Source organism: Pleurodeles waltl, chromosome 11, assembly GCF_031143425.1.
Source record: "Pleurodeles waltl isolate 20211129_DDA chromosome 11, aPleWal1.hap1.20221129, whole genome shotgun sequence".
Taxonomy (NCBI): Eukaryota; Metazoa; Chordata; class Amphibia; order Caudata; family Salamandridae; genus Pleurodeles; species Pleurodeles waltl.
In genome coordinates, this window is record NC_090450.1 from 952,518,771 (window position 1) to 952,542,224 (window position 23,454).

The following is a 23,454-nucleotide window of genomic DNA, read 5'->3' on the forward strand; positions in this document are numbered from 1 at the left end:
TGTGGCTACTTGAAGTAGAACAAGAACAGAAATGGAATAAATCTGTCATCCAGGGAAATGACGAAAACGTGGCAAGCAGTATACCCGACTAAGCTTCACCAGCAAAGAATTAATCTTAAACCCAAAAAACACAGACAAAGGGGAAACAGAACCACTTTTATGTAAAGCTCTGTGACAACCGATTCTAAATATAATCTTTTGGCAATTCTCCTCTAAATGTGCTAAAGAGTATGAATGTGAAATATCTACTTTATGTAAAAATATACTCTCTCATTTTAGAAGCAGCAGAACTAATTTTAAAATACACAAGCAACGCTTTCATTCTGACATGCGAGTAACATAATCTACACTAGACAATAGTTGTGCTACCTGTTTCTGCCAAGCAAGTACAAGCACATTCCTACAATGTAGAGGTAACTGTGTACTTCTATTAATGTTTTCCTGTCACTCTGCAAGGCCTCTGTGTGCTTGTGAATATCTGCGATGTTCTTGCAAACTTATTAAACAAGCCCTGGCAAAGTCAATGCGCCTACCATGACCTTGTTTTGTTGCCTTTTTGTACTAACAAATGCATTTTGTAAAAAAGTAAACTACATACAAACGAAAAAGCAGCTCGACACTCCAGCTTTTGCACTGGAATGAACTCACTGATTGAGTCACATTCATTTATTAAGACAAATTAGTTTATCAAACAGAATAAATACACACATTATACAACCACCATAAAACAGAATACATAATTGACTATTAAACATCCATTTAATTCATCATACTTATAGCAGCATTCGTATATTGTCCAATGGCTACTGTAGCAAATTAATAACACAGATGAACTAACTGCTGTATCATCGAGGTGGAATGTTTGAAGATAAGGTGGTCACAAGAGGGGGAAGAAAATATCCTCCATGTTTCTTATAGAACTCTACTAACGCCCGACGATGTTGCTGTTCTTATTTTCAATGATTGACAAGGTCCTAGCCAATTTAAATTATTTGGAAATGTCAATCCTAAATATTTGTAGCTTTTAACCTCCTCTATTATTTCCTTTGAGAGAAACCATTTATATTTTGGCTACTTGTTACCAAACATCATTATCTTCTCAGTATTTTATTGAGGGAGCTTACCTTACAGTATTGAGCAAGCGCATCCATTTTCCTCTGTAAACGGATAGCTGTATGACTGAGGAGGATGTATATATGTTTTATTCATTTTGAGTGAGAATAAATTAGTTTTTTAAGAATTGATGGAAGATCAGCTAAATACAGACCAAACTTTTTTAATTCAGTAATGATGACACGAACTCCTCCAGTTAAGTGTTTATTGAAGTTATTCAGCAACGACCGCTTACATGTCTTGTTTCTTCCGCCACAGCCTGCATCCTCAAACCCCTAAGATCTATATGGAACACAACACTCCAAACATTCGGAGCATGGACTGAATAGATACAACACATGCCTTCTCTTCATTTACTTAAAAACATCTAATACATAATCATATAGTTTTTTTACTATGTAATACACTACAATCAACAAAAACTGAAAAATTGCCCAATGAAATTATAATACATAAGCACACACAAAAGGAAGGTTGCTATAAAGGGTAAAGCAAACAAGATATAAATAACATTATAGCATAACATAGTCTCTATGTCAGCATGGTTTCCATCTGATTCTCCTATGATTTCCTGCCTTTAGTGCCTTATCATCAACTTCCGGGCCCCTCTCCAGTAATTCTCTACTCTTCTTTTCCCAGCCAGAGCTCTAGTTCCAAATTATTACATAAAGCTACTTTTCTCGTATTCCATTTTTTCCATCGTCTAAACATACAATGTTTCCCAATACTTCTTTTGGCCTCGACCATTTTGAACTTCCTACTCTTTGATTACCCTCTAGTTGGACTCTCGCCAAATCTCCCTTGACAAACTTGGGTGCCTTGTTCTTTAATTTGTTATTTCTTCTGGTATTCTGACACCTTTTGCTCTAATCCCACCCTGTCGGTCATGCTTTTAACAGACCTATTCATCCAAGCAGGCGTAACTCTCGTACACACGGATCCTCCTTTGAGTAAGAAAAAAGGTGTTTCCTTGGTAGTTGGACGGGGGCCTGTCCCGGTAGTTCCATAACATCTCTTCAACCAACTCTTTACAGTTTATGCCACTCTCGCTGGACAATTGAACGCTTTCTTTTAATACTCTGATGAACCGCTCTGCCGATCCATTCTCCCTGGGATGATAAACAGCTGTCCTATGGTGCAGTATCCCTTCCACCTTTAGAAATTTAAGAAATTCATCAGCAACCAACTGTGGACCGCTGTCGGTGACTGCACATTCTGGAAATCCTTCCGGTTAGAAATGGGGTTTTTGGTTGGCAGTCAGGTTACCCTCTGTCCAAGCAAAAGCCCTCACTCTAGTCAGGGTGAGCCACACACTATCCAAGATTATCCTGTGCCCACCCTCTGGTAGCTTGGCACGAGCAGTCAGGCTTAACTTAGAAGGCAATGTGTAAAGTGTTTGTGCAATAAATCATACAATACCACCATGTAACACCACAAAAATACACCACACAGTGTTTAGAAAAATATATAATATTTATCAGGATATTTGTAGGTCAAAAAAAAAAAAGAAGAAAGTTGCAATGGAAAATTGTCGAAATATCACAGGGAAGGGATATAAAGTGTCTTAAGTCTTTAGAATATAAACACAGTCTCTTTCAAGCACAAGTACCTGGTTGGGAGTGGAAAAATCTCCTCAGAGGGCCACAAGAGAAGAGGTGCGTGGAAAAAGGGTGTGTGCGTCGATTTCTCCCCAGCACACACGGACTTGCGTCGTTATTTTCCACGCGGGGAAGTCGGCGTCGTTTTCCGGCGCGCGGACAGTCTCTTTCTGTGGATCGCGGGGATTACCAGATGTCCCGGGTCTGTGCGTGGATTTTCCTGCTTGTTCTCCGGCTGCGCGTCGGTCTGCGGGGCTGCGCGTTGAAATTACGATCTCACGGCAGGCGTCGCATCGATTTCTCCTCTAGAGGTCGGGCGGCGTTGTCCTTGCGAGGCCGTGCGTCGGATCTTCGATCGTCCCAAGAGCGTTGCGTCGATCAGCGTCGGAGTGCGGCGTTTTTCTCGCCGCGAAACAAGCTGTGCGTCGAAATTTTCGGCGCACGGAGCGTCCAAGTAAAAGAGAGAAGTCTTTTTGGTCCTGAGACTTCAAGGAACAGGAGGCAAGCTCTATCCAAGCCCTTGGAGAGCACTTTCACAGCCAGACAAGAGTTCAGCAAGGCAGCAGGGCAACAGCAAGGCAGCAGTCCTTTGTAGAAAGCAGACAGGTGAGTCCTTTGGGCAGCCAGGCAGTTCTTCTTGGCAGGATGTAGTTTCTGGTTCAGGTTTCTTCTCCAGCAAGTGTCTGATGAGGTAGTGCAGAGGCCCTGTTTTATACCCAAATGTGCCTTTGAAGTGGGGGAGACTTCAAAGAGTGGCTAAGAAGTGCACCAGGTCCCCTTTCAGTTCAATCCTGTCTGCCAGGGTCCCAGTAGGGGGTGTGGCAGTCCTTTGTGTGAGAGCAGGCCCTCCACCCTCCCAGCCCAGGAAGACCCATTCAAAATGCAGATGTATGCAAGTGAGGCTGAGTACCCTGTGTTTGGGGTGTGTCTGAGTGAATGCACAAGGAGCTGTCAACCAAGCCCAGCCAGACGTGGATTGTAAGGCACAGAAGGATTTAAGTGCAAAGAAATGCTCATTTTCTAAAAGTGGCATTTCTAGAATAGTAATATTAAATGCGACTTCACCAGTCAGTAGGATTTTGTATTACCATTCTGGCCATACTAAATATGACCTTCCTGCTCCTTTCAGATCAGCAGCTGCCACTTCAACAGGCCCCAATGTTAGCCTATGAAGGGAGCAGGCCTCACAGTAGTGTGAAAACGAATTTAGGAGTTTTACACTACCAGGACATATAACTACCAAGGTACATGTCCTGCCTTTTACCTACACAGCACCCTGCCCTAGGGGTTACCTAGGGCACATATTAAGGGTGACTTATATGTAGAAAAAGGGGAGTTCTAGGCTTGGCAAGAACTTTTAAATGCCAAGTCGATGTGGCAGTGAAACTGCACACACAGGCCTTGCAATGGCAGGCCTGAGACCAGGAAAAGGGGCTACTTAAGTGGGTGGCACAACCAGTGCTGCTGGCCCACTAGTAGCATTTAATTTACCAGCCCTATGCACATAGAGTGCACCTTACTAGGGACTTATAAGTAAATTAATAGTCCAATCAGGTATGATTCCAGGTTACCATGTTTTAGGGGAGAGAGCATATGCACTTTAGCCCTGGTTAGCAGGGGTAAAGTGTGCAGAGTCTATAAACCAGCAAAAACAGTGTCCAAAAAGTGGAGGGAGGCAGGCAAAACGTTAGGGGTGACTACCCTAAGGCTGTCAGGTCTAACACTTCCCTTCTAAAGACTTCCTGGCAGAAAGCTATTACACTAGCTGCACTGGTTTCTTTTTAGAACGCCACCTCAGTTAATTTGAAACATAACCAATCAAAACTAAAGCGTATTTTCCTTCTATTACTCTGCTGCTAAAGGGCCCAAATATGTCCACTGCCAGTTTATGCCAAGGCTTTTCCTGCAATCTCGTATGTGTGATAAGAGACTCCTCAACCTTGTGAGATTTGTCACTGCACATGCATGCCACGCAATGAAGTACAAACCTCTCTATGTCTTCTTCCACTCCAGGCCACCAGAGATCCATGTGGGCTCTTTTCTTCATACCCAGCATCCCCCATGCCCTTCAAGCAATAGTTCCAATAACCTGGGCCTCAATATGGCAGGCACCACCAATCTCTCATTCCTTCTCAGGACACCATCCACAAATGACAATAGTGCCCATATCATCCTGTAATCAAACAACTGTTTTTTGACATGGTCTGCCTGACCAGTGTCACCAGATAAGCCCTATAAAATGTGCTTCAATGCTTCATCATCCCGCACAGCACACTTTCATTCCTCATCAGTTATAGCTCCTTTATATGATCCACTCATATCAGCTACCAGCCATTCCTCATGCTCAGTTTGATCCTCGGCATGGTCTTGCTGAGGCAATGGCAGAACCCGACAACAGTCCGCATTTAAGTTCTTGACACGGGCATGTATTTTAATATGAAATTGTATTCCTGCAGGCGATACAACCATTTGGCTATTGTGGGTGTTGCCTTCCCCAACTCTTTGGTGGAAAATGCTTCCAATAAAGGCCTGTGATCGGCTCGCAATTCAAAAATAGTTCCCTACACATACGTTTTGAAATACATTGATACCCCACCAGCATGCAAGCTCTTCCCTCTCCATCACCGAGTGTGTTCCTTCAGCTCCCTTCGATGTGCGCGAGGCGAACGCTACTAGTTTTTCACAACCACCCTTCTTCTGCATTAACATTGCCTCTAGACCATCCGTGCTAGCCTCTACTACTACAGTGCTTGTATCTCGGGGGTCAAAAGGTTTCAAAGTTACAGTCTTTATTATGGCTTTTTTGATTCTTTCAAATGCATTTTGATATTCCCCAGCCCAATCAAATTGTATTCCTTTTTTCATCAATAACCTCAACACATATACCTTCTCAGCAAAGCAATGCACACATTTTGAATAATATTCAGTTAACCCTAGGAAGGAACGTAGTTGTTCCTTATCTGTGGGAGCAGGTGCAGGTTCTATGGCTTCAAGTAGTTTCAATTTGGGTTTTATCCTCTCTCCGGACAGCGTGGGCGTCTATGCAGGAACCGTGATCTCTTGCTTAACACAGCAAAAACAAACTGAGGCTCGATAATATCCCTGATCACAGTCCAGACATTCTGCTTCTCAAATGCGCCACATCGACTTTGCCTGCCGCCTCCCTCTCAACTTAGGATGGCGTCCTTAGTCATGGTGACCTCAGTTCTTCCGCACGTCACACCGTTCACTGCGCTCACACTTCTTGCGTGAAGAACAGTGCAAACCATTGGGAAATGCTGGTGCGAGTCCAAGCGTTACCACTATGCAAGCTCATCCCTTTTGCTAAAATGTCCTATTTTTTATTTAACGAGCAACATGCATCCAGCCAGGGTGTCCCCTTTCTTCCCGAGATCCACCACAATTGCGCCCAGGGCTGAGTTTTTCCCCTCGCGCACTCCGCCAAAACAGTCTAGGCGCACAAATGGTTCACTTCCAGCCAATTTCACCGCAGATCTTGAAAAGTCCAATCCTCCACCTCTCAAATCACGGATGCAGCTCGCCCGGCTGCTGGCCGTCGCCAGCCTATGCCTGACTGAACACAACTCCCCGCACAGGGCCCAGAGCAAGAAATAGGGGTCGGTCATCTTCAAAAGTCAATTCGTGGGAATTCTTGAAGGCACTTCTTGAGTCTGTTCTCCCGTCCTCCTCAAAGGTTTTAAGCAACGAGAACACGAGGAGCTCGAGTTATGGGTTTATTGAAGTCCCTTACACGTCTTGCCTCTTCAGCCACAATCTGCATCCTCAAACCCTTAAGTTCCATATGGAACACAACACTCCGGAAGTTCAGTGCATGGACTGCACAGAGGCAACAGTGGAGAGACATACCCACGATGTAAATTGTTTAAGATTTTTTAAATTTTTTAAACAATTGTCCCGATTCATCAGTCACTACTTGAGCCCAATTCGATGTATGTTACGCTGAACTACTGAGTGTAAACCATGTGTTTTTTCCATACAACACTAATTTGCCCCACTGTGTCACAGGCAGTTCCGAAGTCGATGAAGCAGACACATATCTTTGATTTACCTCGACCGGCTTCTTAACTCTTAACCACAGGGTAAAGATTTTTACTTAAGCTCCAATTTCGTTAGAAGGATCTTCGCCAAGATCGCTGAACCTACATCTGTTAGACTAGTCAGTCTGTACTTTTGCAGGTGACTTCCACACCCTTTGTTAAGGATTAGTTTTACTACTCTGCCCCTCCAGGAGTATGGGTAATTCTCAAGTTACTGATATCCACTTAAATAATAGTACATAACATTTGGCCCACCAGTCGATATTCTTTCAACCAAAGCCAGAAAAATAGTAGGGTCCCACAGCACAGGTACATTTTAATCTGTGAATGCTATTCCTTATATTATTCACTGAAAACGAGTTTACAATATCTGGATCAATGACATGATTGACTATTACAAATATTGTCACAGGCAGCCCGAATAATTTAGTTAAATGATTTTCCCATTTTTCCTCAAGGATTGTGTTTAATAGTGAAGATGAAATTGTGTTAAATACAGCATTTACCAGTCTCCAGAACTGTTTTTTTTTGGTCTATCGATTGGATAACAGAGTTTATTTTGTTCCAGTTTGGGTTAAAATAAGCTACATTTTTCCATTAATCGAGCTAATTCTTTCTTAATACGTTTATTTCCAAATCACCCCCAACCCCCTCATTTTTAACTTTCTTTTAGATTTTGCACTGTTCGGATTGTCTTTTTCAACACACAGAAGTTATAACCAAACCAATTAGCATTTCCTGTGCCTATCTTCCTATTAACTCTATCATGGTCTGCGGTAACATTGGTAAAATTGACCTTTTTCCTCCATTTTCTTTCAGGACGTACTTATAATAGGAGTTAACTGACCTCCAAGTATCTCCAAATAATAATAAAGCCCTTTCAGCCCCAGGAGGTTCCAAACCAACGTGGGAAATTGCCTTGCCTTTTAGGTCTCACAACACAAGACTCACCCTCGTGGTCAAGGCGGCTAAAACCCATTGACCTGCCTCATATCCAAACTAGCAACCAGTGAAATAGCACCACCGACAACCGCAAACGCCCCAAAAGCCAGGATCAAAATCTAGAGCGCAGGCCTAAGAAGAAAGTGATAAATTCTCGAAAACATTGTTGCAAATAATAATAAGTTTATCATAATTGTATTGTCTTTGTACCCTAATGGGGTTGGTCAAAGAAGTCTATCAAAACAAATAAAGCTGCCCTAAAGGCCAGACCTAAAAAAACAGTATACAAGCAACTAAGTGTGACAAAATGTTTTAAATCCTGCCACAAGAGGGCAGTGAATGACTTACTATTCAGTTTGATTTTCACAGTAACGCACAGGATTGCGTTTCCGATAGGCGTGCAACATGTCACTGCATAAAAGGACACGATAAACTGCTTATATTCGGGCCCATTATTATCACTTTGGCGGTAGTGAGATACACTATGCGATGATCACTAATGGGTCTACAAATATCTTCAAGGCATTTACTGTCCCCGCCCAGGTGCACTTGTTCCAGCACAATGACACTGATTTATGCCCAGACAAATCTAAAATCCAAGAAGGACCTGGAAAATATATTAAAAAACAAAACAAAAACAGCGCAGCTCCTCAACCAGGCACAAGTGGGAGACCAATCTCAACTGCCAATTGAAAAATCCATCAATGAGAAACCTACTAAAAGGCGGCAGGAACTTTCCCTACTGTGTCAATATGATCAGAAATCACATGGAATACCAAAAGAAGGTCTGACCTCTTTTAGACAAAGTTTCCACCAGTCCATAAATAACCACAGGAGAACCACAAATGAAAGGAAAGTATGAAATACAGACCTCCTAGTTTGACTAAGAACGAAGAGTTCTGAAGGGTGGGTGAAAAAGACAGAGAACCAAACAGGAATTAAGCATAAACCTAAAAAGGTTCAAGACTGTGACAAGAAAGACAAAATCCAGCTTGCAAAATAATTCCAAAAATTTGGTGACACCCTCTCAAACAACGTGGAATAGTGTAACCTGTATAACAAAGAAAAGCTTATATTTCCTAGGCATTACAGATGTGTGGAAACAAAACTTGTCAAGAAAATAGAAAGCCAAGAAAATAAAAGAAAGCAACATACACCAGTTTTAATAAAACTTTTCCAGGCTACATAAACTGGAAAGGACAATTATAGCCTCCAAAGTCATGTGGGCACTTTCAAAAATAGACTATAAAAATAAAATAAACAAATAAAAATAAAATCGCTTAAAAACACAAAACTAAACAAAACAGCTGGAGCCGAGATCATCAATGGAAAAAAAAAAACACACCGCTCCAGGCTAATTCTGCAATGATAATACCTTTCAACATGTCCCTCCATTCAGAACAATTCCTCAAGGCGTGTTAGGAACAGCTCATCACCCTCTCCCACCACATACAAAAAAGGAGCACATATGGTACCTTTAACTAATAGAAGAAACATACGTAAATTGTTGTATGCCTCTTAAATAGAAGAATCCAGGCAACATCAGGACATTCGCGCAACAACCAAATAGATTTCTTCACCAAACAGTGGAAAAGCAACCACACCTCACGCCCTAACAAGCATGACCAAGAAGTGCAGACAGGCATTGCCGGTATGCAATGCAAGCATAAGAGTACTTTTTCCTCTTCGCATGGAAGAGGGAACTGCAGTATGTTCACCATTTCGTTATCTGCTAGATCATACACATAAAAATGTGCTTGACTGCACCACTATCCAGTGCCATTACTACTCAATGCCTAAAAATGACAATATCTTCATGCATTTTAAACTTCCTAAAATTCACTGGAAACAGTACATGGAGAAATGCATAAGAATTAATTTGAAGAGGCAGGAAAATTGACTTAGCTCAAATGTATTTGACCTGCACATGATACAAATACGGTAGCAAACCAGCACCATTGGAATGCGCACTGTTTGCAACGCAGACAATGCACATTCTGATGGTGCTGGGAAGGGAGGCCCAGTGCAGGGACCCCCATGTGGCCCCCAGCACTGGCTTTCTGTCAGCCTCCCCATGGCAGCGTGACCGCCATGGAAAGGCTGGCAGAAAACTGAGTTGCAATCCGCACAGCGACGCAGAGTTCAGCACGGCTGTGGCCGAGTACACCTCAGACCACCATCATTCTGTCGGGAACAATGTGCCTGGTGGGGACGGCGGTTCCCTGGTGGATCCACCTGCCAGGATCATAATGTGGCGGTCGGACCGCTTGGAGTGCAGCGGTCCGACAGTCACCGCGAGTGTGGCAGTCCTCAGACCACCACACTCGTAATGAGGCCCTGCATCTAAAGCAAAGCCTCACTATACTCTAATATACTGCAAAACATGGGAATTAATAAACAAAACAAACATTTAAATATTGTCTTCCAGAACTTATACAAAGCGAGAGCTCACCAATACCAGCATATAATAAATGGATAGATTATTAAACATGCAACCAAACAAACCTATTTCGGGAGAACATTTAAAAGATCTGCAAATGTCGCCTAAGCCTTGAAATGCTCAGAGTCTGTGCTGTAAAGAAAACATTACAATGTTTGTGTACGCACCGAAGCTCTGGATGAAGTTATTTAACTGTGTTGTGAAAACTAATTCTCCTATAATGTGATGAATCTGAGGCTGTGCAGACTGCAACGATTACACAGTGGGACTCCAGAAAACACTCATCTGCTATTTTAAAAACAAGTACTTAACGTCCGTACAAATGCTCACAACAAAGTCTTCCGTGCAGAGCCAAAAGTACTCACATTACTGCCCAACATGCAAGAAAAGACTACTATTGTGAATACACCTCGAGAAGTGAAAATAACCGTTTCCTGTAGAAAACCTACAAACTCTACAAAATAGGTCAATCAATCGCCTGGGAGTAGAGAAAGAATTCCCCCACCCAGCAAGAGATGCTAGATTGCCAAAAGTCACTGCAAAAGCTCTGAATCGCAGTAGCTCAACTTGTAGGGTCAGCACCCACACACCAGAGATCATGGAAGAGCAACTGGACGACCCGGAAAGCGGAGCAAGAGTGAATAGTCAACAATGCAGCCTAAGCTTCACAGAAAACGAGATAAACATCCTCATCCACCGCTCAGGAGGAGGTGAACAACCACTGCAAGGAGTCCTCCTACATGATCACAGACACCACAAACCTGGAAGAAACCCTTGCTTAAAAGACAGATACCGCCACCTAGCTGAAAGCCTGTGATGCCAAAAGACAGACACAGACTTCCCTGGAACTTGCCAAACACATGCGAGTTCATCTTTTTCAAGGGAAGAGAAGAACGGAAAAATGAACTGGGTTTGCCAGGATAAATAACAATGGTAGCCTCCGCTGATAACAAGGGAATCTGCTTCCTGTGGCTACTCAGTCAGTAAGTGGGCTTTAGGAGTGTATGTTCTTTTGAGTCCTATTTTAGGATTTGAACGCTTTTGATGTGGTTGCTACTTGTGTGTTGTTCAATTGTTGGGATAGGAATGTTTGCTATATAGTCATGTAATACAGCGTAAAATGTACACTGTTACTTCTAGTGTGGAAGATGTGTGTTTAAAGTGCATTTGTTATTTGTTGTCCTACTAATGTCTACTCTGAACTGACATACCCTCACAGTATTCCACTGAGAACACCACAAGCAACACCCAGTCTCTGGTTGATGCAACGTTACTTCAGACTGCACATTTCTAAAGCTGACACGTTCAGCACTGGACTGCAACAATTGCTGCTTTACACTCAATGTTTTCATTGTTTGACAAGAAGAACTCCAAACTGAAACAACACGCTGCCACACTGACCAACAGGGACGCCATCTTAACAACGCCTGGTCTCTGACTGATGTAACATTAGTTCAGCAAATAAACTGCCCACTTCAATGTACAGCCGGTTTTGCTGCAATAAAGATTTTAAATTCTCATGTTGTGTGTCGAACAAAAGCAGCTTTGTTTTCGAACAACACACTCTTATATTTACTCAGAGGAAAATGATTTTAGTTAATAGTGATGTAACACTACTTTATAGTGCAGAGACTGCTCACTTTAAAAAAGGCCAATTATGTACTTAAGTGCACCACGAGTTACAAAGGAACAAATGTAAAGGAGGTTTAATTAATCATTACTGTTATACAATCATCCTTATGCCGTGGCATAATTTGTGTTCTATTGAAGGAAACACCTCTCATTAGCAGGATGGTGCCCCCCTCCCGAGGATTCAAACACACAGGGAGGACTCACTGGCAAAATGCCTAGGCAGCAACATGATTGTCCTCCTAAATATGTGTGGTGAAATCACTGGTATGTTCTGATCACAGGGGACTCAAAGCGCAGAGTTGGGACCCACTGATGTAACTTTTTTGCAGGAGGTGGGGTTACAATCAAAGGCTTAAGCTAGTTACCTTGCTGATCACAGCTAAAAACAGGACGCAGTACCTGTATGGGTTGAGCATGGATTCCCTTTGTTCAAAAGGTTTGAACTCACCTGTATCACTGGGATGACGAAGGCCAGTGTCTTCCCACTACCAGTGGGAGCAGAAACACAGATATCGCTGGGACGGTATCCACCTCTTCCAATCAAAAAGCCGTGGCAGGTGCTCTCCAAGATGGCTGGGATCACCTGTGCCTGCACTGAGTAGAAGTAGAACAGAATGGAGCGTGAGAGTATATTCACCAGAAGAAACAATGTATGAAAAAAGAAGGGCACATGTAGTAATAAAACAATGGAACAGGTTATTTCTACAATGCATCTATGTGGAAAGGCCGATACAGCATGTCTAACATGAGTTCTCCGCAACACTTATTAAAGCCACCAATTACTTGCAATCTGCATCTCAATGTGTATGAAGGTACAAGACAACAAATGAGTTTGATGCAGACCTGGGAAAAAAGAATGGATCTGGTTTGCTTTCAGTTTCTTCAACATTTTGGGATGAATTCCAGGCACCTCATGGATCGGAACCAAATGCTGCTTGATGTCCTTTTGAACCAGACTAGGATGAGAGAGCCAGTGAGGTAGAACCCGGTGTACCTGGAAGACAAGAAGAGTTGTCAGCAATTTAGAGAAGGGGTGGCAGGCCCCACAAGAGTGACCATGTGGGGATCATGCATCCAAGAAGATGTGCAGCACTACTCAATCTCAATTAAATTCCTTCAGTCTTGTGGGACTGTAAAAAATACCATTTTATTTTTCTTTGGTCAGACCTTAAAATCGTTCTGGGTGCTCTGATTTAGTTACTGGTACTATACAAAGATTTCAAAGCAGTGGGCAATTAACCATCCATTACACGATCACGCTGAATGGCGCAAATTAGTTCATGGACTTTTCCTAAACTCGTAATCTGAAAGCTCATTTTAGTGCTTAGAAACAATCTTTTTTCAATTTCATCTGCATATAAATGTATCTAGAGTTCCACTCTTCCGTTCAAATGAATGCATCCAGATTCCCTGCTTAACCTAGATAGGATGGTAATTAGAGTCCTCTCTTCATGCGCAACAATTGTGTCCTCATTCTGCTCCACGGTGCACAAGGCTGTACGCGTATACCCATCTCTCCTTGAATAAGACCATATTCTGATTCGACTCTCTTCCCCTGTATACAAAAGTGTCCCAATTGCTCTTCCCAACCCTCCACCCAAGTGACATTGTGCCCAGATTCCTCTCTTCCTCTAGATACAAATGTATCTCAATTCTCTTCCCCCTTTTCCTGGGTAACACTGTGCCCAGATTCCTCTTTCTACAGGAATAAGTCTGCTTAAATATTTCTCTCTCGCACTACTAAGACTGCATCCAGATTCCTCTCGTCCTCTGGATAAAACTGTATTAGGATTCCTCTTTCATCTATGATAAAACTTAATTGAAGTTCCACTTTTCCACCTGGATTGGGCAATGTCCTGGATATGACCACAAGCCTATGGGTAGGAAATGGCTGTTGCTACTTGGGGGATGGGACAGCTTTAGTTATTTTCTCCATTAAAAATATATATTTTGAATAACAATTCCAAAGTTATTTTAAAGTATAGTGCTTCGGTATTCATTATACATCTCCCCCATACTGCAAATGAATGTATTCAGAGTGCCTCCACCCTAGGCTACAACTTTACACAGGTTCCCTTCAGAGCTTCATGCATCTGTAGCCAGATACCTTCCTCCAGAGTCCACACTTACCCTACGTTCCCCTATATTTAAAGGTACACAGATTACAATCTCACTTTACCCACAACTATCCAGAATTTATTTTCAGTCTCTGCATACAACAGTACGCAGACAGCATTTTGTATAATATACCATGGTTTACAAACCTCCTATTCCGGTGCTCATAATTGCAATTAGATCCAACGACCCCTGGCATAAAACTGTTTTCCTCTTCCCAACATATCGTATTAATTCACCTCTCCAGCTACGTTCCCTTTCATCAGCAATTACTACATAATTAGACTACTTTTTACTTTAGCACGAAAACACATTCCAGATCTTATCATGAGAGCCTGTGGGGCACATATTTTCCTTAATGTAGAAATATAATCTGAATTACCTTCTGAGCTGCTTTCCTCTCAAACCCTCCAAGCACGAGGGAGCTGATTTCAGGGTCAGTTCCTGCAGCTACCTCCTCCTTCACGTCATCCTCCTGTTCTTCCTTCGATGGGTTCAGCTCTTGGCTCCTATTTTCTTCTGCCCCATCGCTCTCTCCATCGTCCGATTGTTCAGTTTCATCCTCTTCTTCTTGTCTGGAAGCTTTAATCCTACTTTTCATTTTCCCTTCCTCATGTCCACCTGCTTCATCATTCTCTGAGCTTTGCTCTGATTTCCTCCTCTTTCTCGTCTTTTTCACTACCTCCTCTCTTCCAGATTCATCTTCTCCCATCTCAGACTTCCTTTTCTTTCTCATCTTTTTATTTTTAACTTTTTTCCCCACTTCCACCTCTGTTCCGTCTCCGTCATAGTTTAGTACTTCATCATCTTGTACCAGTTCAGATTCCCTTTTTAGTCTCTTCTTTTTTGCTTCCTTCTTAAGCATTGAATCATTCTCAGTTTCACTGTGGTCGGACAAAGAAATCTGTGCTTGTTTATCTGTCTCTTGTCCTCCTTCAATCCTTTGCTTCTTCTTCTTCGCAGCACTAGGGCTCTTTTCTTTGCCGCCTACCCCATTTCTCACTCCTTCCTGAGCTGGGCTTGTAGAATTATCCTTGAGAACTTTGTTTTGTAATTTTGCTTTTTTCTGTCCACCAAATGAAGCCTGTTGCTTTTCCAGCTGCCTAGCCTTTGCCCGCTCAACAACTTTTTCCAGCAAAGCCTGGGACCTGCCATCCTTGACATCTTTGACGGTATCATCGAGGAACCTGCAAATGTTTAACAAATGACATTTTAAGCTTTTTGTAGCACTATTATCCAAAGTTACTTCAATTTGTTAATTATCTTATCAGTCTTAGAAGGAAGACACAATGAGTTGCCAATGCTATGATTTATATTTACCAACCACAGAGGGTAACACTAAATAGCCCCAGAAGGGTTTGGGTATATCTAATTACAAAAAACAACACCCCTGGGTACAAGATTGAGGTTTGTAAAAAAAAAAACAAAAAACACACACACACACACCATTACCCTTCATTTATTACAAACACCATATAAATATCTTCCATTGAACACCATTTATAACTCCCCATCGTATCACAGAAAAAAGGAGAAACCAGGGTAAAAGTTATAAAGTGCTCATGTTTTATAGTAAAGAAAGAGAAATGATCCCTCAAACCATTCCAGAGATAATTCCTGAAAATATATACACTTTAAAGTACAGCCTGTTGGTTAATCCTTTAATCACATTAAATCATCATATAATTTCTTCAAGACAGAATCATATCCTCCAATTTCCAATTCTCTCCAAGAAATCCAACCAATCCAGGCATGAGCAATACGTTCAACCCCCTCACGCTCTTGGGCCAAATAACCGCTCCATACGGGTCTTCATCAGGACTGATCGATAGTGGAGCCCATATAAATCCACACTAGTTACAGTATCCTCCTTCATCCAAAACCCTCAGTGAATCCATCAATCTTCATTCATCTGATGCCCACTTATTTCCGTAATTCAAAAGGTATCCATGCTACTTCACTAAATTTTCAAGGAATACCACCTCTGCTTCAATTGCACAACCTTTCATTCAGTAAAATTCCGTCTGACTCAATCTGCTCTCTAGAAATGATGTGATAGGGGGGGAGTTTTAAATTGTGTTCAAAGGAGGATATTTATATGGTATTTGTAATAAATTGTTTTTGAGATAAATGAAGGGTAATGGTGTGGGTGTATGTTTGAGGTTTGTTAAAAAAACAAATCTTGTACCTGGGGGTGTTGTTTTTTTGTAAATGCTATGATTTAAGCCTGTGACCTGCAGATCAAAGCAGTCCACTAGTTTCTGGTGGTTGCAAGCATTATGTTCAAAACCAGTTTTTCAATGCATAATACCTAATGGAGTAAAGGAATAGAATATGCTGAGCAACCGGCTCCCAACTATGTGAAATGAGACTTGGCACTTGTACATCTGATCACCCAACACTTCTTCAAAAAGATACAAGATAATCAGATCTCTGTAAGTCCATGCTCAAAATACCTTCAACCCAAACCTCAGGTTAGGACCAAACTATATGCACTTCAAGAAAAGCCTGGTAACTAAATTGGGCTGTTATCTACTTCACATGCAATGGGAGATATAACTGAAGAATACTGGCCAACTCTTCCCGGACTGGACCCCAACTTTCCTTTCCTCATTTTGCAGAGGCACTACAATTTTTAAGTGTATGGAAGTGACCAAAAGGAGACTTGTAGTGCCATTTATAGCTTCCTGATAAATTAATATACTGAAACAATGAATGTTTAGGGTCTACAATAGTGATTTCCAAACAGCAACCTTTGGTATCAGGCAAAAAAGAAAAGTTTCTGCACTTTTCACTGGCAATACTCATTAATTGGTTTGGCTAATATCAGTGAAAGATGATTCACTGTTCAGGCCAAAGCTGTAGAACTCTTCCAACCAGCATGAATACCATCAAAGATCATTACACTTTTAGGCTACATGTTGTTGGAACAGCAGTGCAAAGAAAAGCCCTTAATACAGACTCTTCCTCCCTTTTTCTACCTTCACCCACCATATTTTGACATGCACGTGAACACCTTCCTGGATACAGCACACTCTGGAGGTGAAGCACAACAAATACAATTTAAATTGCTGTAGTCCACGAAAGAAGTTGAAATCCATACATAAAAAAAACAGAAAGAATATGTTCTATGTTCCTTCTGAGAAAACATTGTACAAGCTATAACTGATATGTATTTTAAAATTTGATTAAATACATTTTTAAAAAGAAAGGTGCTGTAAATAAGAAAAGTTTTAAAGATTTCCAAACATCTGCCAGTATTAGCACTGATGCTCATGAGGCCTTTATGTGCATGAGTCAAAAGCAGAGGCTGAAGCAAAATAGACTCTCATTCCTGACTTGTAGTACTTATGTGAAATTAAAAAGTCCAAAATTGTATTTCTTTTTTTAAATATGTAAACAAACTAATGGCAAGCAGAGAGAAGTCAGTAAAAAAAAAACGCTGAAATACTTAGGCTCTTTAAGAACCTTAAAACTTTCAGGCCACAATTCCATGTTTTTGAACACTTGCTATTGAACTAGTGACTCCTTCAGACAAGAACATCTGGACAACGAGCCTGTAGCTGTTTAGGCCGGAAATGCAGAACTATCAGGAAAACAGTGTAAGAATATGGATCTGCTGGCAGAGCACAAACTCGTCCATTATACACACAGCCTCCTTCATGAGTGTCAATAGGTAATGCAGGACGAGCTACTGGCAACTTCTGATAACGTTAGACACCCGAAATCTCTAGACACTTGCTAGCGAACATACAAACTGAAACAGTTTGCCTCAGAAGTGGCAACCATGCATGATATTAAACATGCCTTTCTTCCAGAAGGCATTGTTCCTGCAAATCTCAAGCACACAGAGCCCTTGTCATTGACAAAGAAATCACCAGTCCTCAAGTGTTAAACCGCTTATTTGTTTTCTAGATGTGATGTTCTGGACTTCTCATGCTGGATTTTCGCTGATGCCCAGAAAACACTGGTTACTGTTTCACAATGAAGTGTATTGTGGGGGTCATTAGGAGTTTGGCGGATGGAAACATCTGTCCCCAACAACTCCCCAACAAGGAGACCGCCGCAGTGCTGCCGGTCTCCCCACTAGCCCCATTACAACTTTCCCACTGGACTGACCGGCGGAAACCTTGATTTCCGCCGGTCAGCCAAGTGGGAAAGGTGCAGCAGCATTGTTCCCGGCTCATAATTGATCCGGCGGAAATGCTGCCAAATGCAGGGTGCACCAGCACCATTGATATACGCACTGTCTGCACATAGCTATAAAGTGGTTGAGGACAGAACCTCTGAGGTATGGGTACTGGCTTAGGGACATGTCTGAGTGGGTGGTGGCAGAGGAGGTGTGCATGAAGCATGTCAGAAGGGATAAAAAGTTGGGGGACGATTTGAAGGACTGGACGGTCATGTTGGCTGACTTGATAAACCTGCTGGATGTTGAGCTCACGTAGAGACACTGCAGTATGATGGCACAGCAGTGCCCTCACACACAGGTACTTGCACCCTGTCCTCTGGGCTAGGAGGGCCTGCATGGGGTGACTTACAGTAAACTGGTGGAGTGACCTGTAGTGAAAGGGTGCATGAACCTTTTCACGCAGGCTACAACGGCAGGCCTGAAGACACATTTTGCATAGGCTCCCAGGGATGGCTGTAGCTCATGGGGAACCCCTGGTGTCCCAATGCCCTGGGTAGCTAGGTACCATATACTAGGGACTTACATGGGGGCACCTGTATGCCAGTTGTGGGGTGTACTAAGTCTTAAGCAACCAAATTTAGAGGGCACAGTCACTGGGGTTCTGGTTAGCAGGACCCCAGTGAACACAGTCAAAACACACTGACAGCCTTAAAGAGAAAACTTTCCTACAGGGAGCACCATTCCGCCTGAGCTTAAATCTACACTATGTAGATTTCCACACAGGGGCAATAAGAGCCAATGGAAGATGTCAGGACATTTCTAGTAGTATGCATGGAAATGTGTGCTTTTCCAGGAGTAAATTTGGGAAAGTCTGAATTCCCATAAATGGGAAATCTGCACCTGTATGTATGCATAATACTATGGAGGCAGATTTACTACTTTGTTCATGGACAGCTGTGAATTGACAACACCTTGGTAGTAACCGATACAGCATACTGGCAGAAGAATCTTCAAAAAACTGCTTCTCTGGACGCACTTCATACTACTGCGATTGCTCTGATTGGGTCCAGACTGAATTATTGTAAGGGGTACCAATGCATACTTATTACAATACATGCAGGCAGTTCAGAATTGAGCAGCTCGTCTGGTTGCTCAAACTCCTCCCGTTAGGCACTCAGTCTATTCTGTGATCCCTTCACTAGCTGCCCATTCAGAAGAGGTTTTCATTTAAAATTCTATGCATTGTACACTCCTCCATTCGTGGTTTTCCCTCAGCTTCATCTCTTCTCACCTCACAAAATACTTTAATAGACCTCTTTCCTCTCTAAGTCTTCTACTCTCACTCCCAAAATACCGGAAAACCTGATTTGCCGGTTACTCGTTCTTTGTTCTTGGTCCCATCCTCCGGAAAGCTCTGTTGCTGGCTCTAAGATCCATTACTGATCACTCCAGCTTCCGAATGAAACTTAGAATCAATGTGTGCCTTAAGCTCTTAGAACAGTCACACTGTTTTTTGTATGTGTACCCTTGGGTGATTGTGCGTGCTACTCAAGGTAATACGATAGTGACATTTCTTCAGCTATCACAATTCTCCACTTAACAGTTTAGGGATCTTTCTTGCCCACAAACTAGGCTCACAATCCCCTGCCAACAAGACGTCCTCTGCATCATTCCCAAATGTGCACTGTTCTCTCACCCGCAACAGTGGCTTCCATTTATCAACCGCACAGACTGCCTTCAGCATGTTCATTATCATAGGACTATTCTGCCTAGGAGAAGCCCAACATGGTTAACATGACTCCACAATAACCGTAACCTTCTGGTCCCACATCAACAGCATGACACTATGCTTTCACTAATCTCTCACACGAAGGTCTATCACAGTATAAATGTGAACATGAGTACTCCCACATCTGCACCTCCACACTACACACTTTTACCTAACATTCATAGAGCGGCTTTGTGGTTCCCCATACTCATGCAAAGTCGCACCAAACACTACCAAAACTTCAGCACCAGTTCTTTCATTCTCATCAACACTGCTCTTTATGTCTTTATTTTTCCACCTTGAACCATGTTCACATCACCTTTACTATAATCACTCTTACCCCCAATATTCTTGGGAAAAGTGTCCCACTTTTCTACACTTTGTAGGAGGCTGGCCTGGCTTATAGTGGGTACCAGAGGTACTTACACCTTGTGCCATGTCCAGTTATCCCTTATTAGTGTAGAAGAGGTGTTTCTAGCAGCTTAGGCTGATAGAAGGTAGCTATAGCAGAGCAGGTTAGGCTGAACTAGGAGACATGTAAAGCTCCTACTATACCACTGGTGTCATATGCACAATATCATAAGAAAACACAATACACAGATATACTAAAAATAAAGGTACTTTATTTTTATGACAATACGCCAAAAGTATCTCAGTGAGTACCCTCAGTATGAGGATGCCAAATATACACAAGATATATGTACACAATACCAAAAATATGCAGTAATAGCAAAAGGAAGTAATGCAAGCAGTGTAAAGTTACAATAGATTGCAATAGGAGCACATATGTATAGGGGCAACACAAACCATATACTCCAAAAGTGGAATGCGAACCACAAATGGACCCCAAACCTATGTGAGCTTGTAGAGGATCACTGGGACTGTAAGAAAACAGTGAGGGTTAGAAAAATAGCCCACCCCAAGCCCCTGTAAGGTAGATGTAAAGTGCACCTACAACCCCCAGAGAGCACAGAAGTCGTGATAGGGGCATTCTGCAAGGAAAACCAACACCAGCAATGCAACAACAGTGGATTTCCGGACCTGAGTACCTGTAAGACAAGGGGACCAAGTCCAAGAGTCGCGACAGTGTCGAGAGTGGGCAGGAGCCCAGGAAATGCCAGCTGAGGGTGCTAGGAAGCTGCCACCGGATGGAAGAAGCTTGGTGTTTTGCAAGAACGAAGAGGACTAGGAACTTCCCCTTTGGAGGATGGATGTCCCACGTCGTGAAGAAGCTTGCAAAGGTGTTCCCACGCAGAAAGACCGCAAACAAGCCTTGCAAGCTGCAAGGGTCGAGGTTAGGGTTTTTGGATGCTGCTGTGGCCCAGGAGGGACCAGGATGTCGCCACTTGGATGAGAAGACAGAGGGGGCGCCCAGCAAGTCAGGGAGCCCTCACAGAAGCAGGCAGCACCCGCAGAAGTACCGGATCAGGCACTTAGAAGAGGAGTGAACCGGAGTCCACCCGAAGTCAGAAAAGGGAGTCCCACGACGCCGGAGGACAACTCAGAAGGTTGTGCACTGCAGGTTAGAGTGTCGGGGACCCAGGCTTGGCTGTGCACGAAGGAAATACTGGAAGATTGCACAGGAGCCGGAGCAGCTGCAAATCACGCGGTACCCAGCAATGCAGTCTAGCGTGGGGAGGCAAGGACTTAGCTCCACTAAACTTGGACTGAAGAGTCACTGGACTCTGGGAGTCACTTGGACAGAGTTGCTGAGTTCCAGGGACCACGCTTGTCGTGCTGAGAGGGGACCCAGAGGACCGGTGATGCAGTCTTTTGTTGCCTGCGGTTGCAGGGGGAAGATTCCGTCGACCCACGGGAGATTTCTTCAGAGCTCCTGGTGCAAGAAGGAGACAGGCTACCCCCAGAGCATGCACCACCAGGAAACAGTTGAGAAAGCCGGCTGCATGAAGCGATACAAGGTTGCAGTAGTCGTCTTTGCTACTTTGTTGAGGTTTTGCAGGCGTCCTGAGCAGTCAGCGGTCGATCCTTTGGCAGAAGGTGAAGAGGGAGATGCAGAGGAACTCTGGTGAGCTCTTGCATTCGGTATCTGAAGAATTCCCCAAAGCAGAGACGCTAAATAGCCAGAAAAGGAGGTTTGGCTACCTAAGAAGGAGGATAGGCTAATAAGAAAGGTAAGAGCCTATCAAAAGGAGTCACTGACGTCACCTGATGGCACTGGCCACTCAGAGCAGTCCAGTGTGCCAGCAACACCTCTGCTTCCAAGATGGCAGAGGTCTGGGGCACACTGGAGGAGCTCTGGGCACCTCCCCTGGGAGGTGCAGGTAAGGGGAGTGGTCACTCCCCTTTCCTTTGTCCAGTTTCGTGCCAGAGCAGTGCTGGGGGATCCCTAAACCGGTGTAGACTGGCTTATGCAGAGATGGGCAGCATCTGTGACCATCAAAGCATTTCCAGAGGCTGGGGAGGCTACTCCTCCCCAGCCATCACACCTATTTCCAAAGGGAGAGGGTGTCACACCCTCTCTCAGAGGAAATCCTTTGTTCTGCCTTCCTGGGCCAGGGCTGCCTGGACCCCAGGAGGGCAGAAACCTGTCTGAGGAGTTGGCAGCAGCAGCAGCGGAGACCCCGGAAAGGCAGTTTGGCAGTACCCGGGTTCTGTGCTAGAGACCCGGGGGATCATGGAATTGTCTCCCCAATGCCAGAATGGCATTGGGGTGACAATTCCATGATCTTAGACATGTTACATGGCCATGTTCGGAGTTACCATTGTGACGCTATACATAGGTAGTGACCTATGTATAGTGCACGTGTGTAATGGTGTCCCCGCACTCACAAAGTCTGGGGAATTTGCCCTGAACAATGTGGGGGCACTTTGGCTAGTGCCAGGGTGCGCACACACTAAGTAACTTTGCACCCAACCTTCACCAGGTGAAGGTTAGACATATATGTGACTTATAAGTTACTTAAGTGCAGTGGTAAATGGCTGTGAAATAACGTGGACGTTATTTCACTCAGGCTGCACTGGCAGGCCTGTGTAAGAATTGTCAGATCTCCATATGGGTGGCAAAAGAAATGCTGCAGCCCATAGGGATCTCCTGGAACCCCATTACCCTGGGTACCTCAGTACCATATACTAGGGAATTATAAGGGTGTTCCAGTATGCCAATGTGAATTGGTGAAATTGGTCACTAGCCTGTTAGTGACAATTTTGAAAGCAGAGAGAGCATAACCACTGAGGTTCTGGTTAGCAGAGCCTCAGTGAGACAGTTAGTCATAACACAGGGAAAACATACAGGGCACACTTGTGAGCACTGGGGCACTGCCTGGCAGGGTCCCAGTGACACATACACTAAAACAACAAATATATGGTGAAATATGGGGGTAACGTGCCAGGCAAGATGGTACTTTCCTTCACACTTGTAGCAACTTGCCTTTATTGCAGGACAAGCACTCAACACCACTATGTGTTTGGTAATACTACACCTACAGCACTGGTGTTTTTCCCCCTGTGCTTTTATCTTGGGTTTGCTAGTCTCTATCTTTATTTTTGGAGGACAAAAGGCATCAGGCAAATCCTTTATCTTGCAAGTGGCACCTAACAAGTATAAAACCACCACACACTGTTCAACGTGTGCACCAGGAAACTGCACATCAATAATTAATGTCTCTCCAACACCGATCATGAATTTCTTACAAAAT

General features: G+C 43.3%; 1 protein-coding gene across 2 annotated transcripts in view; it reads right to left on the bottom strand.

Annotated features, from left to right (window-relative positions):
* The window catches only part of DDX51 (DEAD-box helicase 51), a 91,830-nt gene that overhangs the window by 65,172 nt on the left and 3,204 nt on the right, over window positions 1-23,454 (bottom strand). For both annotated transcript variants that reach the window (XM_069215170.1, XM_069215169.1), the window contains exons 2-4: window positions 14,281-15,085; window positions 12,627-12,777; window positions 12,232-12,377 (exon numbers count right to left, since the gene is read on the bottom strand). In XM_069215170.1, the coding sequence (XP_069071271.1) occupies window positions 12,232-12,377; window positions 12,627-12,777; window positions 14,281-15,085 (1,102 nt within the window). The remainder of the gene's footprint in view (window positions 1-12,231; window positions 12,378-12,626; window positions 12,778-14,280; window positions 15,086-23,454) is intronic.